The sequence below is a fragment of the Thermobia domestica genome, chromosome 7, assembly GCF_964235325.1.
Source record: "Thermobia domestica chromosome 7, izTheDome1.hap1.1, whole genome shotgun sequence".
In the NCBI taxonomy this organism is placed as follows: domain Eukaryota; kingdom Metazoa; phylum Arthropoda; class Insecta; order Zygentoma; family Lepismatidae; genus Thermobia; species Thermobia domestica.
The window spans coordinates 76,990,957-77,002,233 of record NC_137460.1 but is presented as its reverse complement, the minus strand read 5'-3'; the positions used below and the strand labels follow the sequence as shown (position 1 = coordinate 77,002,233).

Genomic DNA, 11,277 nt, shown 5'->3' with positions numbered 1-11,277 from the left:
CATGTACAAATTTGAATATGAGGAATCGTCGATCTGCAGATGTTAGATAATCTGCATTTGCATATTGACGCATTCTGCTTTAGGCTTACCGAAAGGTGATTCACCATACCTTCAAACCGTAGATCATTATTAGTTTAAAATTTTGTAATTTATATCATGCTGGGTAGTTTTACGTTTCAGTTACAGCTTGTATTTTTTTCTTTTACCACCGGTACAAATCCCTCGTTAGTAACTTTAAAAATCTATTAAAATAAATTGTTATACATTAAGAATTAATGGCGTAGGAAATACAGACCAGATTTCCGGCGGAAGCCCATGTAATTCGAATTCCACGGTAAGCTGTAAGATCACGTCTCATATAGCCTCGCTGCTCAACGAGACGCTAAACTGAAATCCAACCCATTAAATGTTAGTTGATAAACAATCGTTTCTCACAATGCACAAGCACTATTTAAAGATTTTAAATTTGTGTGATAATTCAGCTTTGCTCTTAGCCATATCTGCATATTCTGGATGATTTTAGCATGCTGAAAAACAAAAGCACCCGTGATAGCACATTTAATGCTTCAGCGCGTCTGTTAAAAAAGAAATTGGACCTATACTTTAGGAAAAGACTTTTCAGAACTTCATAATAAATTTATTCCGGTAATAATGAAAATCATTGCTAAGCAATAATAATTGAATGCACGTATGTACTTGAAACAAAGCTACAATTTGTATCAAAACTACAGAAAGTAGGAATCGCATCAGAAAAAGATTGATTAAAGTTAAGTTAAAGTAGATTTCTTTTATAATCGTGTATACTTATATATCTTCTCTGTTGTGAGACCATCAACCAAATTCTGTATTTGAAACAGATTTTCTCTTCTATCTCGTTCTTTTGCGACATGAAAAATCACGAAAACAATCTAATTTTGAGAAAACCAGAAAACTAGTTTCTGCCACAATTCACTGTTTGGAATGTTTTAGGAGACAGCGATTTTCAACAGTTTCTAGCAGAATGGCTCCTAGTTTTGTTCCGCTTCTTGGACTCAAACCACGACCAACGACCGAGCTTCTGCAACGAAGAAGATATCGCCCATGTCAGGCATAACTTACCAGCTACACATACATATACACATTTGAACTCACATGCTCTCTTTCACACAGGCACACACACACACACACATGAAAAGGAAGAAAACAAAAGAGCGAAGGGAGACCTTTAGCCTGCTCTTGTTAACCTTCATCACGAAGAATGAAAAGAAAAAAGGAATAATAGATGAAAAATTTCAAACTGTGCTACAACTGTGGTAAAGCCTCCTGCGGATTTTGGCTCCAGAAAGACTCCAGTTTCTTCTTTCTCTTCTTGTGCGGGGAAAAAGAACATATAAAAAAACACTTGATGATACAAAAACGATTTTCTATTACTACAATTATATTCTAGACAAAATAAACAACGAAGGCTGAACAATAAACCTCAAATGGCGAATTCATTCGCTGTATTAACTCTTTTTATTTGCATTACAAAGAATAACTAGGAATTATGCTGCTAAAATTGTGAAGTTTCAAGCAAGAGTAATTAATATTTGAAATTAACCGTTGCAGGACAAGATCTTTAATATCAGTAGAGAGGTACAATGGCTCAGTTGTGGAGCACTTTCCTATGGTGCGTGGGGTCCCTGGTTTGATCCCAGGTCAAGTAAGTTTGTGGTGGAACATCGCGTCCGTGGATTATCTCAGAGCACTCCTCTTTCCTCCCACTTTCTCATTCCACCAATTTTCCACTATCATCCACTTGCTTTAATCATCGTCTCCCTTAGCCTAAAGGAGATAATCCTAGGACCTTAAACTGAAAGATTTCATTTCATTCTTTAAAAAGCAGTGGTTGCCAAATCCAGGGCCATGCCGTGTAAAAATCAGCGCCTGGGGCGAGAGTATACGACGGCGCCCCCATACATATATTCCAAGCAATTTTTCCTATCTTTTTTCCTTTTTTCTCCCGAATGTTTCGACCCCCTTACTTCGGCGCCCGGGGCCGTCGCCCCGCTCGCCTCCCCCCCCCCTTACGGCACGGCCCTGCCAACATCAAAGCCAAGTGATCACATGCTAGCGTCCTACCTGCTCTCAACTGTTTACTTCAATATTAAAAAATAAGGTCAGGAAAATATATATTTCTCTTATATCATATTTATTTATTTAAATCTTACAGTTTTAGGTCCCACGATTATGTCAGGTAGGCTAAAGGAGACGATGATGATTAGAAACTAATGAAACGGTGAATGAAGAAAGTAGGAGGAAACGGGATAAGCCCGGAAAACCCACGCACACGATGTTCGTCCTCCACAAAGTTCACTTGACGTGAGCGGAGATCGAACCAGAGATCCCACACACCAGAGGTGAACACTGCTACTGAGCCATCGCAGCCCTTATAGATTTAAGTTCACTTTTGATATTATTACTACAATGTTCAGTTACATTTTACTTCCAAATGTAATGAACAATTACTGCTCTACTAGTACATAAGTTTAATAGTTTACAAAACTTCTACGATAATCTTAAGCCGTATGCTGCAGTAATTAAATAAAATAAAGCATATCACATTGGTAAATTCCTGTTTTTTCTGAACCCAGAATTGTTGGAGTAAGTGCTCAGAGGAATTGTGTCATAAAATTTGCTCTGATGTGCCTCTTCTACTAGATAATGTATTAAACTATTGTTTTCATAATAATTAAAATAGTATGTTATTTAATGATAATAAATAAAATACAAGTAATAAGAAAACAGATTACGTTCTGCATTCATGTCGTCCCGGCATCCACGAAACAATTAAGGGTACGGTTGTACTATCGTAAAGCTACCATTGGTGACGACGAAATGTCTCTCGGAATATCATATGCTGCTTTTGTCTCCAGTCTGAAGGCTTAAAGACATCTTATTCCAACTAATGTTCCTTTATGAAATTATCTCTATCAGCCACTCAAAAATGTTCAGAGTAGAAAGTGGCTCTACGACACTTTCATAAAAACTGTTCGTGACTTGAACGGTTCCGTCTTCAGACTCGAGGTATCAGAAAGCGAATCTTCTGATTCTGACCATAAAAACAGCACAAGTACGGTACAAGTTTCACATTAACTGAAGGAGAAGGCTGCATTTGTAAATCGGACTCTCCAGTCAAAATGGGATTATTATTTAGTCACTTGCGACAAAAGAACGAATATACACTTATAGTACGTAAGTTGCATTGATTCAAGACAAAGTAAAGATCATTCTTCAAGAAACAATACTGTGAATGATTTCCGTCATTTCATGAGAAATTATTATCAAAAGAGAATTGAGCTACGTATGTCTATATTTAAGCTCATTTTCGATAACCGTAACAACTTCACAAAATTACAATCCTGACTGTAGTGATTTTATTTCGTTCTGTAAAATAAAATATGAAAAAATGACTGCTTACAAAAGTGCAGTCATGGTTGAAGATATGTCTGAACTTCGTGCTTTATTAACTTAACGAAATAATACATGTGTATTAAATAATATTTGTAAATAATTTTCCAGTATCTCAGTTTAACATTGAGTGACATTCTTTCTATCACACAGATACTCATTAATGAAAAATATTTTTTCATATAGTTTTTTTTGAAAATCTATAATATACTTCGATGATCTCCAAGCTTTTTAAGCTAAGGACCACATCAATTTATCCACTAAGTCCAAGGGCCAAGACCTAGTTAGCTCATAATACCAACAAATTGTAACGCCAGCGCCATTTTGTGGGGAGCAGTGGAATTACGCAAAACGTCAATTATGGGCTACTTGGTTAGTCGAAATATACAGCGCCGTCTTGTAGCAAGTAGCAGAGCTTAGAGCATGCTTTGGAAAAATTCGCGAGTAGCAGAGCTTAGAGCATGCCGCGTGATCGCTTGTTTGGAAGATTCGAGTACTTTGGAGGATTCTCGAATGTTCTACGCACCGAGGTTGCGTGGTATAAATACGGAAGACAACCGAGAGTTAGATACTTCCACATTTGGAGTCCGGAACAACAAGTGCAATATGAAAAGCGAAATATAGTGTGACTAGTGTTTTTTGTGACTATAGAATTTATTGAAAATACAGTGCGTTTAATTGTAAGCAGATAACACCAGTGCATTTTTTAAATCCCTGCTTGTAATGGTATTAATTAGCATTATTTTGATTTGAAGTTACGTGCCTTTTGTGTGGATTTGTTTGAAAAGTGGGTTAGAATCTCTACAATTATTGTTTAAGAATGTAAATGCTAAACAATAAGCCGTGCTAGTTACCGTGTTTCTCATTCAATAGCGAAATATGGGAAACAATTTACTGTCGACGAATTAATATGATAGCAGCAGCAGAAGATATGTGTTCAGAAAAAAAGAACTCATTTATTTAAAAAGCATCAGTTTGTCAGCAAACACTAACTCAATTGTCTGACAAAAATCGATCTAAGAGTGGTTCTCTTTGGCCCTGGATGAGTCAACAGATATACTGCTCAGACGTTACCTTTTATTCAGGGATAGATAAAAATTAAGAAGTGTATGAAGACCTTCTTAGCATTCATAGCGTTCACTGCACTACCACTGGAGAAGATATTTTTAAAGGAGTTGAAATTGCTGTTCAGAAAAACAATCTTTAATGGAAAAAAATGAAATGTATCACTACTGATGGTGGCAAAAACATGTGTAGGATAAATAAACGTGTCATTGCTCTCATATCAAAGGCTGTAGAAAATGACAGTAGTTCAAAACCATCAATCGTGCATTGCATCATTCATCAACAATCTTTGTGTCTCAAATACTTCGATATGTCAGAAGTTTTTAAGCCAATCATGTCAGCTCTTAATTATTTCAGATCACATAATCTCAATCATCGTCCATTCCGCGAGTTTATTGAAGGAGTTAAGAAAATGACTTACCATATTATACTACATTACGCTGCGAAAAGGTCCCAACGCAATTTTTTAAGCTACGAATAATAATCCAAATTTTTTGAGTGAAAAGAATCGTCCTCTAGCTTAGTTACACAACAATGAGTGGTTATGGAAGTTAGCATTTTATACAGAATTGACTATTCATGATCTTAATTTAACATTACAAAGGATAAAATCAGCTCCTGCCTCATTTATACACTCGCATTAAGTCCTTTCGACAAAAAATGTTTTGTTACAATCCAAATTGAAACAAAACAATGTTTTATGCCATTTTAATACATGCCAAACACTCAGTTAGCAAACTGAGACTATATTTCCGGTAGATTTAGTAATTAAAGCTTTGGGTTCCTATAAAAATTAATTTTCAGCCTCGAGTATCAGATTTTGATGCAACTGGAAAGGACATAGTCCTTTTGAAAATCCTTTCAAAGCCGGGGCTGTGGTAAGTCAATTGTAGAACGTTCATCTCTGATGCATGAGATCTTTGGTTCGATCCTAACTCGCGCCAAGTGAGCTTTATGGTGGACAAACAGCGTGTGCGTTAGTTTCCTCGGGGTTCTCTCGTTTCCTCCCATTTTATTCATTCCACCATTTCATCCATTTCTCATCATCACCGTCTCATTTAGCCTAGCCGGCATAATCGTGGGACGTAAAACTTAAAAATTACATTTCATTTCCTTTCCTTTTAACGCCAACATAGAAGCCCTTGTCCGAGAACTTCAAATAGGAATGATTGACTTGCCGTGTAGCGATACCTTTAAAGAAAAAATATTTAAATTCATCATTGCTGGAATGTTATAAAAGTCTTGCACTCACATATTTTGATCTGTTGCATAAATTTGCTTGTAGCCTTATTTTCACTTTCGGCTATTTGTATGAATAAACATTCTCCAAAATGAAACATACAAATAAAATATTTATAGATCCAAGACAACTGATGAGCATTTAAAGTCGTTGCTGATATTTATACTGGTAAAATTTACTCTACAACTACAAATAATCGTCAGTGGAAATTTACAATGTCAGTTTCATTAATCATAATTATAACGTTGAATTTCATTATTGAATTACCTATGTCACTTGTTGTAAGTTTTTGGAATAAACCTAATACCTTTAATTACAATTAAAATATTCAATTTCATTATGTATGTCAGTGATTGTGTTTCTTAATTGGTCGTATAAAATATCTAATTATTATTTTGTATAATTTAGTTAGTCAATTTTAGAATTTAATCAAAATAAATTTAGGGAGCCGTAGTTTGAAGACCTTTGATATACTTCATAATCTTTGATTTCGTTGCCTAATTGTTCCCAAGTTTTTTTTTTTTCTGGTTTTCTCAAGTTTGTGTCTCATTTCCCTGTTGTTAAGCTCACATACTGCGTAATTAAATGAGCGCGTTATGAGCAAACTGACAATGACCTGACATGAAAATGTAGTAGAATCTCAGCCAATGGAACACCATCCAGTACGTTTTCCTCGAACCTAGTTCATGCCTACCTTTAACTAATGGATATAATTAAAGAGAAAATTGCTATCATGACCAACTGAGGAGAATTCAATCGGAGCAGATGATACCGAACGAAGACAGGTCAGTAACACAGAAAGTTAGAGTTAATGATCAAAGAGTAGGAGTTATTTGAAATCATTGCCAGTAACAGTAGCATAAAGCCAGCTCTTGTTCCAGAAATAACTGGTTGGGTCGGAGATTAGGGTCCTTTTAAGCACCGAGGCTATATGAAAAGCGGAACTACAGTTTACGTAAGATAGAATTTAAACCACCGCAGTGTGTTCAATTTTTTAAGCGCTCTTCCTTTATTGATTGAACCCGCGACACAATGCATCAAAGACAGGCGCGCAAGCTATTAGCCCAGCGAGGAGGAATTAACATTTGTTCTGGTATGTGGCCACTATGATTTGATTAGAGGTTCTTTTAGAGTTGACTGTAGGGTCAACTGGCATTATAGAATATTTTTAGTTAAATTTATTTCTTTGTTTTAAGATGAATATTGAGTAATTGCATTCTGAGGCTCACATCTTTCATTTTAATTGCTTCTTTGTGGCTACGTGGCTATCATACATCCCAAGACTAACGTCTCTATCTGTGGCTCGAATTCTACGTTAATCTGTTGGTACCGGTACATATCTCATTTAATACCCGAGTTCCTCCATGGCTAAGCGGTTAGCGCACGCGCCTTTGGCGTGGGAGAGCCGGGTTCGATTTCCGGCGGGAGCTCATGTGGTTCGGATTCCACGTTAATCAGTAGGTCCACGTCTCATATAGCCTCGCTGCTGAACGGGACGTTATACTCAAACTCAACTCAACTCATTTAGTACCGGTGCTGAAATGAGTATCAAGAGTATGAACAATTCTCTTTCTCAAGTACTACATTTTTAACTGTAAAACTTCCATTTGCTTTCCAATCCATTCTCAATCTGTAACACTAATATACTGAGAGCTTCTTTTCTGAACGTTCATATTTAGTTTATACGTATTGTATATAACAATTGATCATTAGACCCGCCCTACACTATAGGTTAAAATCGTGCTTCATTAAAAAGTCTAATTGCTTACGTTTAATTAAAGTTAATTAACTAAAAGGCCATTGTCTTAATAATAAACAGCAATACATTATTAAATTAAATTGAAATAATAGTTAATATAGGTAAATTGAAATAATAAAGCACAGTTTTTGACAAGTTGCCTACATGCTAGCGACATCTATTGGAGTCAAACTGGCAAGTGATAGGGCAAGTAGTGACATCTATTAGCGTGATTGTTTATTATTAGAAATTAGCGTGACGCACTGAGAATCTTGCCTTTTAGAAATATGATTCAAAAAGGACATAAGAAGCTTTAACATATACGTTAATAGAATTTTTATTACATATTGTTTACACTCTGCATAAATATAAAGTAACTTCTTTCTTTTTGCTCTCCAGTTAGTTACATACTATCCAATTAATTCTAGCTTCTTCTGTGATAAGCATATGCAAAGCAACTACAATTACATAGAATAATTGTTGGTAGATAGTACATTACAAATAAGTAAAGTATCAGTAACTCAATAATTGAAATTCTTAACATACATATATCGATAATTTAAAAATTTATTCGAATCCTCGCCCTGTAAAGAATCTATCTAACATATCTAGTGTATGTACGGGTTGTTCTGTAGGAACCATGTGACCAGCGTTTCGTACCATAACTTGTGTCAGATAACCATAATTTTTGGCATATCCAGCAATTTCATTACCAACTCTCCAAATCACGCGCTCTGCACTTTTGAATCCTTCTGCACCAGTCCAGTTGAGTGTCTGCAAAAAGTTATCACTCAAAACGTACGTTACACATATATCCAGATGACCATTATATACGAGAGTTGGATAGTTTTCTACTAATACTTCCACCCATGGCTTCACGCTTTTGGCATCATCCTGTTTGGGGAAAATGTCACCAATACCTGAATCAAAAATTTGATTTCCAACATGGATGGCTTCTCTTACATTTGTCTGTTGCATAAAGAGATCCCAAGCTCCGCTTATAGGTTCCTGGTATGTCAAATAATTATACGGATTAATGTTCCCGTAGAAAGCTGATCCTCCAAAGGTTACAAGATCATATAGCTGCAAATAGATGAAAAGGTATAATATACTCGTGGGATACGTTGACTTTAAAATAACAAATAATAATAATAATAATAATAATAATAATAATAATAATAATAATAATAATAATAATAATAATAATAATAATAATAATAATAGAAGTAGAAGCAGTAATAACAAGCATATCATTTATATAGAAAACCTACTCTTATAGAAATATAAAAAAGATAAAAATATTTAAAAATGTATATGAAAACAGCGAAATATGATATATCGCAATTGTAACCTAAATTGTCAGCTGATGATTGATTAAAAAATAATTTTATACTATAGTGTGGGCTATCTCAACCTTTTTCATATCACAATTCTCCTTATCACAACCTCTTGCTGTAATTGCAACATAAATTGTCAACCAATGATTGATTAAAATTGCATTTTGTACGGTAGTGCAGTCTTTCACAATCCATGTGATATCATGATCTCCCTCATCACAACCTCTTTCCAGTGACCTCTATAAGTAATTTCAGTTTGCAATACGCGTTTTGATTAATATTGGTTATTGCTTATACTTGTATATATGTGTGTAAGCCTTATAAAAGAATAGAAATAATAACTTGATAGTAAGTATGGAAATAAAAATATATCTTCTAATATAAAGAATTGATTTTTTTTCTGTTCTAAATACTAATTACATTTATCTGTTTAACCTTCCTTTAACCCTTATCCGGGCAAGCGGGGCCTCCCAGGCCCAGTAGCTTCATTTTTTTAATTACTCAATAACCATAAATATTTCGATAACATAAAATTCTGAATTCTTCTATCTTTAGTCGAAGTTAAAGTCATGAACATATCGAATTGGTAAGGCTAATAGAGTTGGTAAGGCCCCAGGTGCCGTCTACATTACAAAAATAGCTTGCCCGGACAAGGGTTAAATCAGAAATGTATTTAGAATCATATCCTGCATGTCAGAACTGAATGCCATCAACTTGCATATAAATTCTATTCCATGGTGCTTGAGGCCAACGATATTATATTATCAGCTTGAAAAGAGTAAATGTAAACGAACTGAATCTAAATTCCAGCCGCATAGAGCTTCACACGGTAATATTTATGTTGTCAAATAAATGTATTTCAGAATAACTAACTAGCTGTATGGCCTATGGAACCCGGAGGTTCAATGTCGCGTTCACTAAAGCTATCCACTGACTTCTCTTCTTAGCCAACTGGATCTAGTTTCTACTTTGTATTCCTATTTCTGTTAGATCCATCTTAATATTGTTCTTCCATCTGCCCCTAGGTCTTCCTAATGGTCGTTTTCCGATTGGTCTTCCAGTCAAGACTTTGAAAGTGTTTGTACTTTCTTCCATCCTGACTACATAACCTGCCCTCTTGAACCTACTAGATTTGATGACCCTAACAACGTTTGGTAAACCGTATAAATTATGTAATTCCTCATTATGAAGTTTCCGCCATTCCACATTCCTGTTCCTCTTGGGTCCGAATATTCGTTTCAGGATCTTGTTCTCAAATTACTTTCAGTCTATGTTCTTCCCTCAGAGTAAGCGACCATGTTTCGCAACCATCCAGAACAACAGGTATGATTATAGTTTTATTTATTTCAGAGTGTATTTCAAAACACGTATTTATTCTTTTGATAGTTAATTTTGGCAGCAAGAGAAAAACAATAGAAGTAACGAATTTTAAAATAAAAATTACTTTGAAATTAATAATAATACATGCAATTAGATGACATTATTTCGTTACATTTTATGTTTGGGCTTTGTAAAAAATATAAGCAATTTTTACTCACATTTCCCGCACTTTCCCATTCTTCTTCCTCGATTAATCGTCGTGCCTCTTTTTCATATTGGTGATAAGAATCTCTCGTTTTGCCGTCAATGAGGCCAATTTGGTAGAGAAAGTCTCCAAATCCCATCATGGAATAAGGGTCTGACACACCATTACCAATAGCAAGACCTACAGAATTGTTAATAATAGAGAGTAAAAATTTATTATAAAAGTATATTAAAAATTTATTGTAACATTTTGTGCTTTTTACATTTCTATAATTCTACAATGATTGAGACAAGATATTCATAAAAGATGAGAAATATTTTGATCGACGATATTAGATAGCTAATAACATAAGAGTGACAAAACAAGATAGCAATACAAAGTAGGACGCAGTAGTAAGAATGTATTTCTTCAATTGTAAATCTGTTTAAAATTGTTTAAAAACTTACAATATTAGACGAAGTGGTTACTCTCTCCAGACTTAGTTCTCTATTCTACAAATTGTAGAAAATGCAGTATGCGGCAAAACAAACAGTACTGAAATATTTATTTATTTGTTTATTTGTTGTACAACATAATGAAACATAACAAATGTAGTTAAATGCATGTCAGCTAAACGTTACTCAACATAAGCTATATTGTAAATTTAAAAGAATCGCACCTGTACATTATGTGTTCAAAATATTAACCATTTCGTCGCACACATTCTTTATAACAGTCCTGTAGATCGATGAACATTTTAGTGAACACAGGTTGCTGGAACGACAAAATAAATGACGACTATGGTATAATGGTAGGAGGTTATCTGTTCGGAAAATTGCTAGCACACTCCATATGTAGACATCTGAAGCCGTGAGGTCAAGGGAATGGGAAGGATATGGAAAATCTGTTTCATTAGAATCATACGATGTCTAAACTCTCGTAGGCAGAAAGACAAGTGACTCAC

General features: G+C 34.9%; 1 protein-coding gene across 1 annotated transcript in view; it reads right to left on the bottom strand.

Moving 5' to 3' along the window:
• Positions 1 to 8,019: 8,019 nt before the first annotated feature.
• LOC145690211 (venom serine carboxypeptidase-like) overlaps positions 8,020 to 11,277 on the bottom strand; it is a 28,825-nt gene continuing 25,567 nt past the window's right edge. The window contains exons 5-6 of the mRNA XM_081764882.1: positions 10,348 to 10,514; positions 8,020 to 8,555 (exon numbers count right to left, since the gene is read on the bottom strand). Coding sequence (XP_081621008.1) covers positions 8,040 to 8,555; positions 10,348 to 10,514 — 683 coding nt within the window. The 3' untranslated portion in view covers positions 8,020 to 8,039. The remainder of the gene's footprint in view (positions 8,556 to 10,347; positions 10,515 to 11,277) is intronic.